The sequence below is a fragment of the Triticum urartu genome, chromosome 7A (assembly GCF_056163025.1).
Source record: "Triticum urartu cultivar PI428250 chromosome 7A, HENAU_Tu73, whole genome shotgun sequence".
NCBI classification, from domain to species: Eukaryota; Viridiplantae; Streptophyta; class Magnoliopsida; order Poales; family Poaceae; genus Triticum; species Triticum urartu.
The window spans coordinates 338,199,471-338,221,434 of NC_141879.1; the positions used below are offsets into that span (position 1 = coordinate 338,199,471).

Consider the following 21,964-nt stretch of genomic DNA (forward strand, 5'->3'; position numbering starts at 1 on the left):
CTGCTGACTTGAAATACAAACTAATAAGTGTGCACTTCTGAAACTCGGCTGCCGAGCTGTATATCCCACACTGTTTGGTTTAGACGAGACCCATAGATATGGACAGTCAACTTTAGATGTGGAACATTGACGTCATTGTGAGATCATTGTGGCTAGCAGCTAGCCTTGCACAGAGAGGAAATGTCATTCTGAAACCCAGGCAACACAAAGTATGCATGCCAAATTGATGAGGAACAATAGATGAGAAAAAAGAAGAAGAAGAAAGAAAAACACATGCCAGATCTGTTTAGCTACTTCTAGATGCTTCCAGTCTAGTTTAGTATTTCTTTTCTTTACCCTACCTGCTGTTTCTAGAGTTCTCTAGTTATAAGTAGCTGTGAATAGAATGGTGAATCCTAAATAATGTTTCCTAGAGTGTTCCGAGTGTTCCAGCTATAAGTAGAAGTATGTGAAGGCTTCCCAAAGCCCTATAAGGGCCCGTTTGCTTCACAGGATTTCTACACATTCCTAAGGAATTGTGAGTTCCATGGTTTCTTTTTCCTTTGTTGCGTTCTTTTCAAAGGAATCTGCTACAGTAGATCATAGGAAATGATTCGTAACAGTGTTGATTCCATAGGAATAAACGCATCTACTCTGATCACTTTTTTGGCGGAAGCCCGAGGCTGCCCTCCTGACGAGCTGAGTAAAATATGCTGTCATAGAGTTGAGGTGTGAGAGAAGAATGCCTATATGCGAATAAAAAAATTCTCATAGATACTGTTGCTGCCTGACTATTACTAGTACGACCTCTGGTGGCCCATCCGATATTCCGAACGCACATCCATTGTTTCTTTCCTCTGTTTCAATTCCTCCGTATTGTACTTACAAGGAACCCCTGTTCCTACACTTTTTTACTTTCCTATGCTTCATAATCCTCTGAAGCGAACGGGGCTTAAATAGAGGTCCTCACCTCTACTTTGGAACCAGACTATGTACCCACTACCTATAATAGAACTTGTTGTTCTTATCTAAGATCTTGGAGTAGATCTTGTGCCCTAGGAGTTCTGGATTGAACTCTTGCTGCCCTATCGGCCTACATTTGCCTCTAGAGCGATATCTAGCACAGCACGTTGAAGCTGTTCCTTCAACACTTGTGCTGTACACATTGTAGCAGCAAGGTGGAGTTGCTCCTCCACAACCTTTGTGCTGCTTCACAAATCCATAGATCCTGGAAAGCAACAACTTCAAGAATGATTCATAGTTACCGGATTCGCTCAAACCATCGTCGAACTCTGATCTAGATCAATTGTAGATTGGGGTTTGAATTCATTCGATTCGCACCTGATTTGCTGTCTGATTTGTGATTGGAGGACGAACAAACAGGAACTTGGGTGTCCCTCGTGTCCTCATTGTTGCTGCCTGATGTGGCACCTCTGTTGCTGCTGAACTCTGCTATCATCGCAATTAATTGCAGACGAGATGGGAGTAGCAGTCAACCAGGAGCAGCCTGGACGTGCTGTTGGGAGGAGATGGGAGGGAGCTGCAGCCAGCATGGAGCAGCATCGAGATGGCACTGGAAAAGGTGGGAGCAGGCAGCAGCAGTAAAGTAGAAGGAGCAGCGGGCGTGTGGCTTGGCTGGAGGAAGGAAGTGAGGAGTGGTGGCTGGTGGTTTTGGTTTCAGCTTCTAAAGGAGTTAGGGCAGAAATGAGGAGGGGATTAATTTGAATGGAGGTCACTATCTGAGCGTCCAATTGTTCTTGGGAGTGGCACTAGCTGAGCCAGCCGAACTGCCTGATGGGTCGTTTCTTTCTATATCTTTTATTTCTTAAAATGTATTTCATCTTTGATTCACAAATAGAACAGAATCTCGAATCCCATGCAATCAATTTGTGAATCCTACGCCTAATTCACGAATAGGAGATGTATACCCCCTGTCAATTCGATTCATGGAAATTGGTGAATCGTGAATCATGAATCCGAATTGCAAACTGAGAGAATCTGGTAACTGTGGAGTGATTATTGGTTAGTGGACATGTCAAAAGAACTGCCGTGCCATGGCACAGGGCAATTCTTCCACCTCCAATGCATGCGAGTGATGCGTCCAAGCATATCCTCGTGAACCCTCTTAAGCACCAATTGCCATAAGCCTTTGTGGTGTCCTCTTCATTTTGTAATTGCAAGTACTCCCAAAAGACTGCAACCACAGCTTTCACCATTCTCCATAAACTCAATATGGTCGTGCTCTCTGACCTGAATGATCTCATCAATAGAATCAGCTGGGCCACCATATGTGATCACATTTACGCACGCAAGTTCCCCAGCCGCATTTCTTTTCTGCTTGAAGTATGGGTCATGGGCGTGTATAGCGTTTTCAATGTGCAAGTACAGCTCCATAATCATCTGGAACCATTCACGGAAATTTCAGCCTGCCACGGGTAGTTCGAGGATAGGGGTGGGAATGTTCACACCTTATATGGAGGTGGTCAAATCAGCAGGCAAAGCAAGTGTCTTTTGCAATGTCTACATTTAACGTTCGTACTAGTAACTCATGGCTAACAACTAATCTTATTGGGTGAGTTCTGCTAGCAATTTTCTAAGCAATCACAGCTTACTTTGATGCAGTGATGCTCTTGTAGCTCAACTCCGTTGGTGCTAAATTAATAAAAACAAGTCCCTTTTTTTTGCAGTCCAAGTGTATTTCTACGCTCTGTTTTCTCCATGATCCTTTTATATTCTGGCAAAATGCAGGCTGTTCTTGAGAAACAAAGTTATATTCTCCTCTCACGGAGTGATGTTGAAAGTTTAATGCGCCTGGACCCTGCAAATGCTTCTTTGCAAAAGTCTTTCGGTCAACTTGATAACGACATTCCAGATGCAGGAATTGAAGTGGAGATTGAACTAAGTGACCTCCTATTGGATATGTGCCCGATAAAACAGGTATGTTTTGTCACGTTCAAACTTTTTAGTACTTATGCATTTTCCTTTTTTTGGTGTGGGTGTGTGTGTGTGTGGGGGGGGGGGGGGGGGGGGGGGAGGGGGTGTGAATTTGCATGCACATGCATTTTAATCCATAAGTTATGTGCTATTATTCTGCTAGTCAATATACTTTTATGGTTTTTTTCTCCTGAGGCATGCACTAACAGGTTCCAGTTGTTGATGTTAGAAGAAGATATACACCACAATTCTAGTTTGATCATGTCTTGAAAGCTGATAATGTTCTAGACTTTTGGCTGATACGCCTTATCTTCAAAAGCTGACAATGTTACCAGATTCGCAGTCTGCTCAATTCGCAATTTGTGATCCATCACTTTCTACGAATTGGATTCGGATTCGAGGGGGGTATACATCTCTGGTCCGCGAATCTGATAACCGATTCATGAATCAGATTACTCTGATTCAGTAGCTCCCCATTTGGTAGTCCGATTAGTTACGCTTAACAAGTTCTAAAAGTGATGAGACATTTTCTCTTAAATAGAAAACCAAAATTGCTGCTAATCTAGAAAGCCCACTTCGGCCCAATAGCTACTTCACATGGCCTACCTTTCTAGGCATTGCCTCTTGTAGAATGTGGAGAAGGAGCGTACCAGCAGTGAGCATGTCCTGGAGTGAGGGTCAGACAAATGAGAGAAAGGGATTCTGGATTTGAATGAATGAGAGATGGAATAGAATAGAACAGGAGAAAAGAGAGGACAAAGATGCATGCAGTGTTTTGTTTTTAACTGGTTGTACAGACTCACGTGTCTTGTCTGATACGGAGTATTATATAATGAAGATGTACTCTTCTCTCTCAATTACATGTGGGGGCAAGATTGTATGAACCTACACGCCATTGCCTTCTCATCATTCGTGCTGATGTACACTGGTTCTATATATTTTAGTACTGAAAGATAGTCGGAGATGACCAATTTCACACGTTGATTTGATTTGATGTTTACCTTCTCTACTCTGTTCCGAAGATCTCTGCATATATCTCTTAAGCATCTGTGTGGCTGAGGAGCTCAAGCACATGCACAAAATACAGTCTCATATAAGATACATACTTATACATACTCCCTCCGTCCGGCGAAAAGTGTACGTTTGGATTTAAAATTTGTCCGCAAAAGAGTATACTTCTAGCTTCCCAATGCACTTGAAAGTAGGAAAAAATGCTTCTCTCTCATCACACGGTAATCAAGACCAATAACATTCTACACATATGGTCTTAATTTCTACATGCACTTAGCTCATTGGAGGTTGGGTAATTAAAGAGGAGAGAGATGGTGGCTTGCACCTTTCCAATGCACTTTTTACTTCACTCCATAGTTTGTCCTAAAATTTCTATATGTACACTTTTCACCGGACGGAGGGAGTAATATTTACTGTGGAAGGGACAAGTTGAACTTTTTTATTTCAAGAGGCGTTATTATAGTCCTGAAATGTGAGAGACATTGGGCAGTATATGATTATAATATTTTCATGCTAATTGTTAACTGTTATTCTTGGTATGCAGGAAAACTTGATCCATGATGACCAGAAATTGATATTGCTGGCATCTCTTAGCGACTCCTTAGAATATTTAGCAGATTCAGTTGAAAGGTAAACCTATTGTTTCACTCGATTAGCTACCCATCTTGTTGAACTACAGTACTATTCCACTGATATCCACTAGAGGGGCAAATAGGGTAGATTCAGTTAGTGCACTAGAACATTGTGCGAATATGAAGCATCAACACATTCCAGCTATAGTATACATCTGATTCCAGTCGCACCCTATTAAAGAATACTCCCTTCGTCCCACAATATAAGTTATTTTTGCAAGCTACATTGTGGGATGGAGGGAGTAGTTAGCAATCATATACTCCCTCCGTCCCAAAATATAAGAACGTTTTTGACACTAGTGTAGTGTCAAAAACGTTCTTATATTATGGGACGTTCTTATATTATGGGACGGAGGGAGTAATACTTATGCTGATCTTCTTGGTTGTATCATCGCTTACGATCTGTCATCGCGAGAATTCCTGTGCTGCATGCTTATGGTTTTGCCTCCTTTGAACTTTCAGGCTTGGTGAGTCATTTATAAGTCCATCCACCATCTCAGAAAACAAAAGTGACATACACCAAAGTCACCATACTCGCACAACTAGTGCAATTCCGAAAAGCCTTGCGTCTCTTGCTAATGAGTACAGAAGGCTAGCAACCGATTGTGTTAGAGTCTTGAGATTGGAAATGCAGTTGGAGACAATATATCACATGCAGGTAATAGTACTCAAGTTTCTGATGGTATTACTCTGTTGTTATTGATGGATTTATCGCATGTCAATAATTTTCTTGCAAACATTCAGGAAATGACAAAAAGAGAATATGTAGAAGATCAAGACGCTGAAGATCCTGATGACTTCATCATCTCTCTTACAACTCAGGTAGGCCAGCCCACGTTAGTATTGTTAGGAATGCAACTTAGTATTATCAGGAGGCAAAAGCCATCATATATGCATGTACAGAGAAGGCCAAAGGTCACCATAAATATAACTCTTAACACCCCCCTCAAACTCATGGTGGATCCATAACACTGAGTTTGGAAAGACAAAATCCATGTTGCGCTCTAGTCTGGGCCTTCGTGAAGAAGTCCGCTAGCTGTAACTCAGAAGGCACATACTGAAGAGCAATAACATGGTCCTGCACACCAGCGCGCACAAAGAAAGCATCAACACCAATATGCTTGGTAAGCTCATGTTTCACTGGGTCCCGCGCAATACTGATAGCACCCGTACTGTCTGACAAGAGTGTAGTAGGTGTAGTAACAGCAACACCAAAATCCTCAAGTAACCAGCGTAACCAAGTTACCTTTGCAGTGAGAAGAGCCATAGCTCGCAACTCAGCTTCTGCACTCGAACGGGAAACTGTAGTCTGTTTCTTCGTCTTCCAGGCAATGATAGAACCACCAAGAAAGACACAGTAAGCAGAAAGAGAACGACGATTCGAAGGATCACTAGCCCAGGTAACATCTGAATAGGCCTGGAGCTGTAACGAGGAAAGAAGAGACGACGAGAGATAGTGCCACGAAGATACCGTAGAACACGAAGAAGGTGACTATAGTGAACAGAAGTGGGAGAAGAAACAAACTGACTCGGGATATGGACAGGATAGGAGATATCCGGACGAGTGACAGCGAGATAGACAAGACTCCCAACAAGATGACGATAACGAGTCGGATCAGACAAGGGCTCACGATCAGAAGCACGAAGTTGAACATTAAGCTCCATAGGAGTCTCAACAGTGCACTCATCGCTAAGAGCCGCACGAGCAAGAAGATCTTGGATATACTTTTCTTGGGAAATAAAAAAAAGCCATCAGAGGTGGAAGAAATCTGAATCCCAAGAAAGTAACGAAGTGGACCAAGATCGGACATAGAAAACTGCTCGTTGAGACGGGCCTTGACAAAGGCAATGTACTCAAGATCGTCGCCGGTGATGATCATGAGCACTGGGTGAAAAACCGACTGCAGTGACCATCGAGGCAAAACGCTCAAACCAAGCGCGGGGGGGCTTGCTTAAGGCCATAGAGAGAGCGACGAAGACGACAAACCATGCCATCAGGAACTGAATACCCATGTGGTGGCTGCATATAAACTTCCTCACGCAACTCACCATTAAGAAAGGCATTCTTAACATCAAACTGAGACACGGACCAGTGGCGAACAGAGGCCACAACGAGAAGTGTGCGAACAGTGGTCATATGGGCCACAAGACGAGCTTTATAACGCTCAAGAGAACCATCAGAGCGAGTCTTAATCTTATAGACCCACTTACAAGTGATGGGACGAACACGAGGAGGAAGAGAAACCAGATCCCACGTGCCGGTGCGCTCAAGGGCAGCAATCTCCTTTGCCATGGCAAACTGCCATTCAGGATGAACAACGACATCTCGATAAGAAGTCAACTCAACAACGGTAGAAAGACCATAGTGAGAAGGAGAATATCGATCAGGGGGTGGACAAGGCCGAGAACAAAGACCATAAGTCGGCCGAGAGGAGGAAGAAGACACATCAGAAGTAGAGGGCACATCAGTAGACTCATCCACAACACGTCGACGACGAGTATAATGGAAAGGGAAGGAGGGGAGAGGTGAAATCACTGGAGGTGGAGACGGGGAATGTATCGGTGATGAAGGTGGAGAAGAGGAAGGTATCGGTGATGAAGGTAGAGAAGAGGAAGGTATCGGTGATGAAGGTGGAGAGTCATGCGATGAGGGAGGAGAAGAAACCATAGGCGAGGACGGCGTCGGATCTGCAACAGCGGGACGAGTAGGAATACTGGGCACCGATGGGGGTGTATCCGGAAACGTAAGAAAAGAGATGTCCTCTGTGGAAAAGGCTGAGGAGGATGGACGCGGGTAGTAGGGACGAGACTCATCAAAGGTGACATCTCGGGATATACGCATCTGACGACCGACATGATCCCAACACTGATAGCCCTTATGCTCGTCACTGTATCCGAGAAAGACACATTCAACAGATTGAGCGATCAGTTTGGTGCGTTCACGAGGGGCAAGCAAAACATAGCAAACACAACCAAACAATCGAAGGGCCGAATAATCAGGAGAACGACTAGAAAGACGTTCAAGAGGAATACCACCCTACAGAGCAGCAGATGGCTGAATATTGATGAGATAGGTGGAAGTGGTAACAACCTCAGCCCAGAAGTGAGGTGGAAGAGAGGCTGTGATCATCATCGCACACGCGTCTCAAGAAGGTGATGATGCTTGCGCTCAGCCACACCATTCTGAGCATTAACAGCACGACGAGAACTGAGCAAGAGTACCCTGCTCGGCAAGGAATCCTTGCAGCGCATGGGAGATATACTCACCAGCTGAATCTGCGCGAAAAACACGAATATGGGTGGAAAACTGGGTATGAACCATGGCAGCAAATTTTTTGTATATAGATAAGACCTCACTACTAGAAGACATGAAATAGATCCAAGTGTACCGAGAAAAATCATCTATAAAGATAATATAGTAGCGATGACCCCCTTTCGAAGTGAAGGGAGCCGGACCCCACACATCAGAGTGAACGAGATCAAAAGGGCGCTCAGACACTGACTCACTGTGAGGATAGGGTAGCTGAATCTATTTGCCAAGCCTACAACCTAGACAATCCAACGAAGCGTTACCGGATACAGACCCCATAACACCGCGATGAACCAAAGACGAGAGTCGAGAACCACATAAATGGCCTAGACAATGATGCCACTGCTGAAAAGAGCTGGTAGATGCAGCAGCATGGACGGTGAGACTGGCGGCGGTGGCAGCGGAGGGAAGACGAAGCCAGTCAAGCTCCCAGAGACCATTAGAGCGTCGAGGCCATCACCAAGCAGAGCGCCTGTGCGACGATCCTGAACAGAACACGAATCAAAGTAGAGAATGTCCCTACAACTAGAGTCAACAATCTGACCACCAGATATGAGCTGCATGGTAAGTCGAGGAACATGAGCTACAGAGGGAACATGAAATGAAGAAGTGCTTAGAGTGCCTCGACTAGCTACAGGGAGGGGAGTGCCATCAGCCGTAAGAACGCGAACAACAGACTCAACAGGCCGAACGGAGGTCAAAGTGGAAGAATCATAAGTCATATGAAAAGATGCTCCGGTATCAAGAATCCATGGGGATGTACCTGAATGGGTTGAAGGTGGTTTCTCATTGCTAGAAGAGTCGGTCAGGAACCTTCAGAAACTGTCGGTGAAGAATCCCAAGCATCAAGCAGGCATCGTAGTTGTGCAATCTCACGTGCAGACAACGACACAGTAGAAGAGACAACGACACAGTAGAAGAGGTCGAGGTAGAAACACTTGTCGACGATGAGCAGTCGCCACCACCCGTGGAAGCCACATGTAGAGTCGATGGAGAGTAGCGAGTCAACGCAGAGCCATCAACGCCACGCACGGAAGCCGCGAGAGGAGTCGACGTAGGGCGACAATCACCAAGTGCGGAAGTCGTGGGAAGAGCCGATGAAGAACGGCCAACACCATGCAGAGAAGCGGCTAGAGGAGGCGGTGCAGCTATGAAGTAGCCGATGTAGAGGGGCCAACAGCACCGGTGGATGTCGCAAAAGGTGTCGATGTAGAGCGACAACCATAAATATAGTTTGGCGTCTGGAGGAGGACGAGGGAGCCGCCAGATATAGATTCCCTAGACCTAGGCTCTGATACCATGTTAGGAATGCAACTTTGTATTATCAGGAGGCAAAAGCCATCATATATACATGTACAGAGAAGGCCAAAGGCCAGAATGCAAAAGGCCAAAGGCCACCATAAATATAACTCTAACAAGTATGAGTACAACTTTAGTGTTCTTTAGAGCCAATCTATGATTGTTTTTACTATAGAATCTTATTACATAGGGGGGTATTTACTGACTTAAGTAAAACAATCTAAAGATGATGCTTTCAACTAACCGTTATATCCACAAATGGAAATTAGTAAGCACTTGCGAAAAGTTACCACAATGCCAAACTGTATATAAAAGAGTAAATTGCACTATGAACCCGTGATCAGTTTAGCCCTGCAACTTGCAAAAAGCTAAATTCAACACTGTAAACATGACACAGGGGTATGTCCAAATTTGCCAACAGGCAAGCCATAGGAATGCATATTGTTTATTTATTTTTGACTGGGAACTGTAGGGCAAAACCCCCACAACATATCAAAGGCTTTATTAAGAGGAGTAAACAATTACGAAGGGAGGATTACAAGGGGTAATCAAACTAAAATACAAAAGAGAGAAACAGAAGATCACAAAAGAGGGCCTCAAGGGGGCAGGAAAGAAACCCATCTCAGGAGCTCATCCTTGTAGGCAGCTTTCACTTTGTATTGCATAAGACTGATATCATGAATGAAAGCATATCTCCACTTGTTAAACCAGCTCTCTCATGCCTGTAAACCTTAGCATTTCTGACAATCCAGATATTCCAGCAGGCAATGAAAACCACTTCAGTGAAGAAGGGCTTCCCAAAACTTCTTCTAGCATTGATAACCAAATCAGCCATGGAGTCACCGGAGGACCAATCAATTTGCATATTGTTTATTTGTTCTTTGCCTGTAGTTAGATCGGCAGATAATACATTCTTCAAAAATAGAACCCTAGTATTGACAGGAATTTGCGCTCAAATAGTCATTATCGGTTGGGTGCTGAGTAGGGATTAATCGGTGAATCAGCCATTTAACTGAATTTATTGGTAACCCATTTATCTAGAGGTTAACCAGGGCCATATCTGCATATCCTATGCTATATAGCAACATGCAATGTACTAAGGCCCCCTTTGTTTGGGCTACAGATTCCCTAGAATCCCCTGGCTCTATATTCCTGAGAATCAGCTGTCGCTCTTGATTCCTGAGAATCAGAATCTGGCTGTTTGTTTACTCAGTTATTGGTCAGAGGAGCTATAGGTGTTGTGAAATGTCAGTAACGTTCTGGAGTGTCGACGATGATGTTTATATGCAGATTAAAGCGCATGTTACGTGTTCTGACTCGATAAAGTGAGATTTAGCCAAAAAAATATGGATTATTTTTTTCTAGAATTGTAATGATGGTAGGAATATACCATCCGATATATGAAAATGACACATAACATCCAAAATAAGCAACATCCATCAGTCTTATATACGAAATATATCATCCAAAATATGGACCAACCATCATAGGCTTGCATACGTACACATATCATCCAAAATACACACTTACCATCGTAGTCTCATCAACTAATATGTGAAACTATACTTGATCTGCCAACAATCCATTAGCAATCGCCTCGCGAGTTGCTTGCATGGTCGCATCATCACCAACCACAATGTTGGAAGCATGGCCTATGGGTAACTTGGCATTTTCAGTAAAATATGCCATTTCATCTTGAACACACCAAATGCAGGCTCAATGACTTTGCGTAGAGACGAATATGCAAAGTTAAATTCCGACACATGGTACTATTGCCCTTTGTATGTAGCTAAACATCCATCACAATTGGGATAGCTGATGTGGAGTGGAACTCCTAAGGCCGATCTTTCACGATTTTGAGGGGGATCCCAAGAAGAACACGAAGAACATGAGAGGGAAAACACTCAAATAGACAAAACTCAATCACTTATGTGCTAGATCCACATACACACAGGGGAGATACAAGATCCAAAGTCAACACAAGAGGGTACAAAGGGTAGCTAGTTCATCCCAATCCTTGAAGGAGAGAGGTCTTGAATCCTTGGAGGATCTTCCCACAAGGGGGTCTTGAATCCACTTGGGAGATCTTCTCACATGGAGGCCTTGATCTCCATGGGAGTAGGGGTAAGTGGATGAGCAAAGCTCTATCTCAATGTTGAGCTATCACAATGCTAACCCTAAAACGTAGGTGGTAGCAGCTTCATGGCCTTACTCCAAGTACTTGATCACAGACAAGGTCTCCTCTTCAGGTAGTAGCCATGTCTCACATGTGGAGGAGTATGTAAGTTCGGAGAGGAGCGAGTTCACGTCGGCTTCGATAGCCCTTGCTCGAGCTCTAGTCATTGGTTCACGTGGTGTCTTGGGAGACGAAGGTAGGTCCATGGGGATGACTGTAGGATGCTCCGCATCATCTCCCCCCTTTCCTTGGAAAAGATCCGACCTCGGATCAAAAACCTTATCACCATGGAAGGGAGATAGATCCTTGACATTGAAGATGTCGCTCACGTTGTACTTGTCATGTGGAATGGCGATCTTGTATGCATTGTTGTTGTAGCGTGCTAGCACCTTGAAGGGTCCGTCGGCAAAAGGTAGTAGCTTGGACTTGCGCTCGTTCGGGAAACTGTCCTTCTGAAGGTGTATCCACACAAGATCTCCTAGGTTGAATATCATGGGGTGCTTGTTGATGTTGAGCTTGGTCGCGAGTCGTTGTACTTGGCGCTCGATTGCTTGTCGTGTTTCTTCATGCACCTTCTTGAGATAAGTTGCTCGTGCACTCACGTCCATGTTAGTGCGCTCTTGTAGTGGTAGTGATAGAATGTCCGATGAGGATAACGGGTTGAATCTGTAGACGACCTCGAAGGGGACTTGCCAGTAGTAGAATGTCTTGCTCGATTGTAGGCGTACTCGGCGATGGGTAAGCATTCCTCCCACTCCTTGATGTTCTTCTTGATGAACACGCAGAGGAGAGTAGATAGCGTCCGGTTTGTGACCTCCGTTTGGCCGTCGGTTTGCGGATGTTATGCCGATGAGAAGAGTAGTTTGATTCCGAGCTTGGCGCATAGTGTCTTCCAAAAGTAGCTAAGGAACTTGACGTCGCGGTCCGACACAATAGTCTTGGGCACTCCATGCAATCTCAAGATTTCCCTACAAAAGAGATTTGCAACATGCGAAGCATCATCTATCTTGTTGCACGGAACGAAATGTGCCATCTTAGAGAAACGATCCACAACAACAAATACCGAATCTTTTCCATTTTGAGTTCTAGGCAAACCAAGCACAAAATCCATACTAATATCTTCCCATGGGTGATAAGGAATAGGAAGTGGCATATATAGACCATGGGATTGAGCTTTAGACTTAGCTTTGTGACATGTAGAGCATCGGTTGGTGTAGCGTGAGACGTCACAGAACATCTTGGCCCAAATGTAGTTGTTGGAGAGCGTTACGTATGTCTTGTTGCGTCCAAAGTGTACCATAAGTCCTTTGCCGTAAGCCTCTTGCAAAAGCAACAAACGAAGAGAAGACTTGGGTATACAAAGCTTGTTAAGATAATCATCCTTGATATAATATCGCTCCCGAGTTTTATGCGGAATAGCAAATGAAGCATCATGCGCATACAAGTCTTTAATGTGCTCAAATCCTATGACATTCAATTCAAGTTGGGTCACAAGCATGCATTTGCGTGAAAGAGCATCCGTCACAACATTTTCCTTACCCTTGATGTACTTGATCACATAAGGAAATGACTCAATGAACTCACTTCATTTGGCATGTCTGCTTATTCAATTTCGTTTGACCCTTAAGGTATTTAAGCGTTTCATAATCCGTATGAAGAACAAATTCATGAGGACGAAGATAATGCTCCCAAATATGCAAGACTCATCAAAGCATACAACTCTTTGTCATAAATGGGATAGTTAAGTTGTGCTCTGGATTTTCCCCCGCTAAAGTATGCTATAGGGCGCTTCTCTTGCATCAACACGCCTCCTATGCCATTACCACTAGCGTCGCAATGCACTTCAAAAGTTTTATCGAAGTTGGGTAAGGCAAGTAATGGAGCATGCGTAAGCAAGTTTTTAAGCTCATGGAATGCAGTGTCTTGGGAAGGACCCCAAACAAATGGTGCATTCTTCTTACTTAATGCGTGCAATGGCGATGCAATAATGCTGAAGTCCTTAACGAATTGACGATAGAAACCGGCTAGACCAAGAAAACTACGCACTTGTTGCAAATTGGTTTGTTGTGGCCAAGTTTTAATTGCGTCAATTTTAGACTCATCAACATGAACACCCTTAGAAGACACAACAAAGCCTAAGAAAATAAGCTTATCAACACCAAAGGCGCATTTTTCCATATTTGCATAATGACACTTGCTTCTAAGAACTTGCAAGACACCCCTAAGATGTATGACATGATCTTCAAGAGATTGACTAAACACAAGTATATCATCAAAGTATACCACAAACACATATGCCAATATATTTGTGAAGAACATAATGCATCACACGTGTAAAAGTGCTAGGCGCTTCGGATAAGCCCATAGGCATGACTAACCATTCATACAAGCCATATTTGGTTTTGAAAGCCGTTTTCCATTCATCACTCTCTTGAATGCGAATTTGATAGTAGCCACATTTAAGATCAATTTTTGAGAAAATGGTGGCTCCACTAAGTTCATCCAGCATATCATCAAGGCGTGGAATGGGGTGTCTATAACGAACGGTGGTAGCATTTATGGGACGACAATCCGAACACATGCGATAACTACCATCTTTCTTAGGCACAAGAATAACCGGAGCGGCACATGGACTTAAGCTCTCGCGTACATACCCATTCTCCATGAGATGTTGGACTTGCCGTCGAATCTCTTTTGTCTCGTCGGGGTTGACGCGGTATGGTGCCTTGTTCGGTAAAGGTGCGCCGGGAATGAGGTCAACACGGTGTTCGATTCCGCGAGGTGGAGGGAGTTCGGAGGTAGCTCATCTGGAAACACATCCTTGAATTCCTGCAACAAACGAGACAACACCAAAGGTAGATCCCGTGAAGTATTAGACCTCACCGCTTCATCTTTGCACACAAGTACAAAGTGAAGGACACTCGATGGGCTCTCACTCACATCCCTCATGTCTCTTTTGGTGGCTAAAAGCACTAAGTTTTTCTTGTTGCTCATTGTGTAGGAACTCAATTTTGATTTGTGGCGCTCACTCTCTTTTGGGTGCTTCACCCGCTCACTATTCTCTCCACGATGAATAGATGCTTGCTTGCCGGCGATCACTTGACTTGGCGACATGGGTTGTAGCGCGTACTCCTTGTCCTTCATCTTGAAAGTATAGCGATTGGTTTGCCCATTGTGGATGACGCCGCGGTCGAATTGCCAAGGTCCTCCTAAGAGGAGATGGCACATGGACATAGGAACCACATCACACTCCGAGGTGTCTTCATAGGCCCAATCTTGAATGATACTTGCACGGTGTGCTCCACTTGAATGGTGCCGGAGTCGCTAAGCCATTGGACCTTGTAGGAGCGAGGATGTCTCATCTTTACCAATTGTAGCATGGAATATAGCTCTTCGCTTGCCAAATTGTGGCAACTTCCTCCGTCGATGATGACCTTGATGGAGCGTCCGTAGATGCCTGCTTTGGCGTGGAAGATATGGCAACGTTGGTCTTCGTCTTGTTGGTGTTGAAGTGTCAAGGCCTGCTTTGGCGGGGCTCAAGTCATTGTCAGAAAAAGACTTCGTCTTCATCTTCATTCACTTGGCGGTGCATTGTCATGTGCTCAAGTGCTTCCATTTCTTTCACTCATAGAGTCATAGGTGCTGGTCTCATCCGTTTGAGTAGGTGATGATGAAGCTTTGGGCTTATAGTTGCTTGTAGTAGGAGGACGACTTGAAGATGTCGAAGGTTTCTTGTAGCTTGACTTTCACTGTTGCTTGGTGATGCTTTAGTCGAGGGAGAAGGCGTCGTAGTCGTTGAAGCTTGATTGTATGAACAGTAGGTCTTGGGAGGAATACTTGGCGTACTTGTAGTTCTCTTGCACTTGTCGTTCCGCCTTGGTAGGTTGGTGCACTAGCTCGAGAAGATTTGTGTGTGGTTGGAAATCGGTGATCTTCTTGATAGTGTGGTTGAGTCCATTCAAGAACTGTGCCATAGTTTGCTCCTCATCTTCCGTGACATTGGCTAGTATCATGGCAATCTCCATCTCTTTGTAGTACTCTTCAACGGACTTGGTGCCTTGCTTGAGAAGTTGCAGTTTCTTGAAGAGATCTCTACTATAGTAAGTAGGCACAAAACGCGCTCTGATGACCTCCTTCATTTGATTCCATGTTATGATGGGTGGGTCACCTTTTGCTTCACGCCGCTCAATGACTTGCTCCCACGAAATGAAGACATAATCTTGGAACTCAAGTGAGGCTATGGCGATTTTTTTTCTCTTAGTCATAATTGTGAAGGCGAAATATCTTGTCGTCCTTCAATGCCCATGAGAGGCAATCTTCGGGGTCGTTGCTACTGGAGAACTTTGGCATGTTGAACTTGAGCTTGTCGTAGCGTTGCTCTTCATTGTGTAGGTGACGATGGTGTTGACGCTCTCGTTTTGGTGGAGGGTCTTGAACTACTTGCTCCTTGTGCTCCGCTTGATTACTTAACGTTGAGGGCGTGGAATTCTTGAACGGTTCCTCAACTCTTGGCGCTCCTCAAGGCGTGCGGCTTCGTCTTGTCGCTCTCGTCGGAGGGCCTCTTGTTGTTCACGCACACGGCGGTTGCGGTCGTTGACGGCTCGTGTGGCTTCGCGCAGGGCACGTTGAGCTTCTAGGGCTTGTTCCTCACGGTGTTGTCATTCTTGTTGTAGAGCGTCGCCGTCTTGGTTTTCTTGTTCTTGGCGTTGTGGAACTTGCTCTTGGCGACAATTACGTTCACGCTCCTTAACGCGGTCTTGCAAACCATTGCCATGGAAAGGATTGTCGGAAGCTTGATGATCTTGATGCGCTTGGCGACGAGGCGAACGAACTTGTGGGAGGCTTGCGTCCGAAGATGAATTCGGAGAATGTAGGCTTGAGTGGCGCCGTCATGATGATGATGAAGTTGTAGAAGAACGGTTGACCATCAAGGTGTGGAACTTGTCCATTTGTGATGACAGCTTCTTGTCGAGGTAGTCTCTTGTTCTTGCTTCGGAGTGCCTCAAGTCGCTGGCGTGTTGCTCGACGCGGTCGCTCAAAGCTTCATTAGCTTGATACAAAGCTCTTTGCGCACCAAATAGTTGATTCTTGGTGACGTAGTTGTATGGCTCTTCTTCTTGCTTGTCGAAGAGAGGGTTTGTAGAAGTACTTGGCCTATCCATCTTCTCAAGCAAATATGTTAGTGAAAGAAACGAAAGAACCAGACCAAGTGTACTTTATCCGATGTTGAAGATGGATCAATGATCATCCAATTCGGTATTATGGAAATAGCACAATTGGTAGCGGATCTTGTCAATTCTCACACTTACACAAATAAAGCTTTTGGAGTAGCTTGGTGAGGATGTTGGCACAAAATTTATGCAATTGTTAGTAAGATTCAATAATGTTGAAAGAGATTCACAAATTTGCAAGTGAAACAAGTAACCAACAAGTGCAGCCATCATGTACCTTTTCTGCCTTTGCCTCCTTTGAGATTGCCATAGCATCAGAATCAGTTTCGGACTCTTCACTATGGCTGCCACTTGTGCTCATCTACATAGTCACAAAAGATAACAAAGTAATATGTGCATGTCATGATCAACACGAGCGATAACAAAATAACATTGTTCAACAAGTCTCAAGTGACATAAGGTAAAGGGAAATATAGTTCAACAAGTGTCAAGTGACATAACATAAAGGGAAATATTGTTCAACAAGTCTCAAGTGACATAACGTCAAGGGAAATATTGTTCAACAAGTCTCAAGTGACATAACATAAAGGGAAATATAGTTCAATAAGTCTCAAGCGACATAACATAAAGGGAATATAGTTCAATAAGTCTCAAGCGACATAACATAAAGGAAGGAAATAACACTTCCATGATCACATGTCTAAAGTGTGATCCTAACACCTATTTCGATAGTCTTCATATTGTTAAAGAAGCAACGATTTTCAAACTTAGCAAACAACTTGGTTGCTGTGAAGTACTCATCAGTTCCTTCATCTGCTCCACATGCCACAAGTTCTTCCATTTTCTTTTCAATTTCAATGGCAATACTATTTTGATTGTGGCCAAATTATCACATAGAAAGGCAGATGCAAACCTTGGGTGGAGCTAGAAAAAGGAGGCAGACGGGCAGTAACGCATCTCCACTCTTCAGTAAGAGTAACTGCAACGGAAGTCGGATAGTCGAGCTACCTTGCCATTATTCTTCCGCCACCTGACTCAGGAGGCATTGTATACGATGGGGTCGAACCGTTGCAGCTGGCAGGACAACATCTGGGAAGGTGCTGGAGACCCATGGAACACTCACCAGTCAGTGCAGCCTCTGACTGAAAGACTCAGAAAAGGTCTCGGAGGATCTGCGTTGCGCGTAGAGTTTAGAAGGCACCCAACTCAGTTTCTGGAGCAGCAGTCCAATAAAGTTGGGCTGGCCGGGACACCAGGACAGCGTGGTGCAAAGCCCTCACTCACGGGGGCGTGGTGGGAGGAGCAGGTGATCGGATGATCTGGAGCGTTAAATGAGCGGATCGAATGGTTCAGAGCCTCAAAACACTGTGAGAGGATGTAGTTGGCTTAGTTCTTAATTTAATCCTTACCGAAATTTTATAAGAGTTTGTTTAGGCTAAACTTTTGAATAGGTACACTATTAAAAGTGAAACAGGAGTATCGATTTGGATGCATATGCATCTAGATAAAAATTCAAGTTCATATTTTGTACTCACACATCACATAGTGCACATTGAGTAATGCTGCATTCTTCAATTTACTGATATTATTGGGCCCTTTAACATGTGCTGGGCTTTACAATGTGACAGATTGCACGTAGGGATGAAGAAATGGCTCCTTACATCGCAGAATCGAAAAGGAACTATGTATTTGGTGGGATTTCTAGTGTTGCTGCTAATGCATCAATAAAGGTTTGTTCCGAATCACTGCTTATTCTTCTTGTTATAAGCCTCTACTGTCAAAGCAGATTCCAGATATCCTACTTACGGTTGTTCAATTATGAAAGGCACTCGCACTAATGAAGTCCATCAACCTGTTGGGAGTTCAACAAATATGCAGAAACTCGATAGCACTAGAACAGGTAGGACTTTCATTTGCAGTAATAGTTTTTGATAGATCAAGTAGATGGCCGATTCCATAGTCACATGTGTAAATTATTTCTCTCTATGCAGGCACTTGCAGCCATACCTTCCATTGATAGTGAGGCAGTCCAACAGAGATTAGATCGTGTTCGGACATTCTATGAGCTACTAAACCTGCCTTTCGAGGTACACTAATAATAATACCACGTATCCATAGTCGTGTTTTTTTCCTTTTTTGCGAATATAGTCGTGTTTTTCTTTGAAGCTTTAATCACCCTATTCCTCAATGTGCAGTCTTTGCTTGGGTTCATTGCTGAACAGGAATATTTTTTTTCTGCAAAAGAGTAAGCGTGTCGAATATTTTTCATTTACATTGTCATTGTTTTTGGTTAACCATATTTAGTTTGATGTTACTTTGTTTGTGTAGATACTTGAGCATACTAAAGGTCAATGTACCTGGTAGAGAGATACCAATGGATGCTGAACGACGTATCTCACAGATTTTGAGTCATTAAATTGAATTGGGCAAGATGATTTTAGCTGTAAGTGGTGGCAGATGTCTCACTGTATCTTTCTCGGCTTTCTTTGTAGCTGTAGTTAATTTTGTTATTTCTGTTTGGTTTTTTTTCTTTTGATGTCTACAGTGTAGGTAATGTGTTATTTGTTGTCTCATTCACTGTAAATTTGTAGTGCTTTGACTGGAATGCTCATTCTTGATTGTTGTAAATGTGTAATCTTTTGGACGTAATTTTAATAAAATTCTCAGATTCATGTGTTCCGTTATTCAAATTGTTGCCGCCACATAGCACATGGTAAATAGTCACCACAAATGTGCCAATTGTGGCCATGAATTTAAGACCGAATGCGAGCCATGTGCTAGCAAATTGTGGTGAGCCATAGTTTCTAGTTTTAAAGAAAGACACTAAAAGGTACTCCCTCCATTAACAAATACTCCCTCCGTTCCAAAATATTTGTCTTTCTAGGCATTTCAAATGGACACAATATACGGATGTATGTAGACATATTTTAGAGTATAGATTCACTCATTTTGCTCCGTATGTAGTCACTTGTTGAAATCTCTAGAAAGACAAATGTTTAGGAACCGAGGGAGTATAAGATGTTTTAGATAATTTAATATGGACTATATATTGACTGAAATGAGTAAATAGACGCACTGAAATGTGTATATATACATTCAATTCTGAAAAAAAATTTATAACATTGTATATTTGTGATTGAAGGGAGTATCTGATAATTATAAAAGAAAAGAGTAGTAGGTCAAACGTATATTTGTGAATGAAGAGGGTATCTGATGACTCTGAACGAAAATAGTAATAGGTACAGTTGAAAGGTTACAAGTCTCAGATGACCAGTTAAACATAAATTACATCAAAAATCATATTGGTTAAGTCTCGATACAATGAAAAGACAAGAAGGCGTAAACAACCAGTTAAAATTAAATTACATACAAAAATCATATTGATCGTCTTCTCCGCTGAACATGGAGCAAGGGAAGGACACGCCTACAAAAGTTCTTGTCATACTAGTAAATGCTGAAGTAATGTTAGTTTGGGGCATCATCCCGGAGTGAATTGCAAAAAACATCGATATTGAAGCTTAAGGTTGTAAAAACCACTAATTCCGAGACTAATTTTTTATAAAAAACACTAGTTGACAGATTTGGCTCATTTGATGACGATTATGACAGGTCAAGCCCACAAAAGCTGACGTGGCGTAACGGCTGACATTTGAGGTGTTCGACGGTGGATTTATACAGATTTACAAAACAGTCCCCGTAATTTCACAAAGACACCCTCACTCAAAAATGAAAAAAGCAATCAGCCCCCGCCTCGTCGTTTGCCTCCTCATCTGTCCTCCACGGAGGTGGCAGCGGCGTGTGCTCGTGGCCAGCGCCGGCGCCGGCAGCCGGAGTCCCCACCCTCTGCTATCTCCCCGACACGCGCACCTACACCGTTGTCGTTTCTCACCTCGCCTCCGCAGGGTCCGTCGACCAGGCGCTCGAGGTCTCCGGCTCCCGCCGTCGCTGCGCACGCGGATATGGCGGCCGTCGATGGAGACCACGGTGGTTGTTCCGCAAGCATGACCCGCACGTCGTGCTTGAACGCCATGACGCGGTCGAATTCTGCGAGGTCCAGGTCACTGAGAGGGACAGGCGCGACGGCGAGGTCCACAGCCATGGCGACGGGCGGTGGCGGCTCGCTTTCCCGGTCGGGTTCCGCCGGATCCGGTGCGTAGGAGGGAGAGGAGGTCGGAGCTGGAACCACGCCTTGCAGCCCTCCCAGGCGGGCGCGTCCTCGCCGGATCCAGTACCGGGCGGGAGCATTGGAGGCCAGGGCGGCGGCCAGATGTGGCCGGATCCGGCTTGGGGACGGCGGCGGCCCGATGTGGCGGGGAAATGGCGGCGGTGGCGCACGAGTGATATAGAGGGGAGGAGGTCAGCTGTGGCGTTGCAGCTTCGGTGGCTCGCCGGCCGGACGAGGACGTGCGGGGGCTCCTGGACGGCGGCAGGATCGGGCACCTCTGGGAGTTGGCTGTTTGTTTGTTCGAAGGAGTTTTTTGCAAAAAGAAAGTCTAACAACGTTAGTCCGAACCGTTATGCCACGTCAGCTTTTGTGGGCGCCACATGTCATAATTGTCATCAAATGAACCAAATCCGTCAACTAGTGTTTTTTGCAAAAAATTAGCCTCGAAATTAGTGGTTTTTGGCACAAAACTGTAGAAGTGTGGTTTCTGCAACCCTAGCCTTCAATGTCGATGTTTTTTGTAATTCACTCCCCCGTGTAGCGTACACTTGCAATCTTGAAATAGGACCATGTTTTCGAACAAATCGAAAGAGATCGAAACTGTTGTACCAAAAGACAATCAACTGCCTCCTTAATTAAAGTACGAACTACCAATATCCAAAGATAACCTTCATGGCTTATACGTTGTTCAGGTAAGTAGTGGTCAGAGAGACCTTATTCTAATGCGTCATTGTTTACCACCACATCATCGATGCTGCTAGTAAATCAAAACCTAAGGAAAACAATGACCTACTAGAACTAAGACAAACGAAAGGGGCAGGTCCCCACTAGACTAGCAACCAATAAGGACGCCAGATGAGAGAAGGAGGGGCATCGAGGCGAGGCGATGAGAAAACCTTAGTGGCAGCTAGGGTAGGGGCTCACTACGTGTTTCTAGGGAAGAACGAGGACAATGTGTGAGTCATGACTTTTTAACAGTGAACCAAACATATGATTAAGAAACCATCCTAAATTTCGTAGGGTCCCTATGGATGAGCATCTTGCTGCAAATGCATTTTCTTATGATTAAGGATATGTTTATCACATATTATGTTGGTAATTCGTCATGTGTAACTAATGTTGGCTACCTCTAAAAGTTTGGCACATTGATGCGAGGGTGGTACTTTTAGATCTATTTGGGTTCAAATTTGCCTGGACAAAGAGTCATATTAGGTTACAAGTACCAAATAGTTAGTGTGTTCTTGTAGAATCGTGTTGCGAGGAGGGGGTTGTTATGTGACATGTGTT

The 21,964-nt window shown here is 44.2% G+C and overlaps 1 protein-coding gene across 1 annotated transcript in view; it reads left to right on the forward strand.

The window, feature by feature from the left end:
- SEC8 (subunit of exocyst complex 8) overlaps positions 1-19,196 on the forward strand; it is a 44,130-nt gene extending 24,934 nt beyond the window's left edge. Inside the window, exons 17-26 of the mRNA XM_087532706.1 lie at positions 1,454-1,561; positions 2,651-2,916; positions 4,469-4,554; positions 5,019-5,214; positions 5,301-5,378; positions 18,141-18,242; positions 18,338-18,412; positions 18,504-18,599; positions 18,708-18,757; positions 18,841-19,196. Of these exons, the coding sequence (XP_087388832.1) occupies positions 1,454-1,561; positions 2,651-2,916; positions 4,469-4,554; positions 5,019-5,214; positions 5,301-5,378; positions 18,141-18,242; positions 18,338-18,412; positions 18,504-18,599; positions 18,708-18,757; positions 18,841-18,928 (1,145 nt within the window). The 3' untranslated portion in view covers positions 18,929-19,196. The remainder of the gene's footprint in view (positions 1-1,453; positions 1,562-2,650; positions 2,917-4,468; positions 4,555-5,018; positions 5,215-5,300; positions 5,379-18,140; positions 18,243-18,337; positions 18,413-18,503; positions 18,600-18,707; positions 18,758-18,840) is intronic.
- The last annotated feature ends 2,768 nt before the right edge of the window (positions 19,197-21,964 follow it).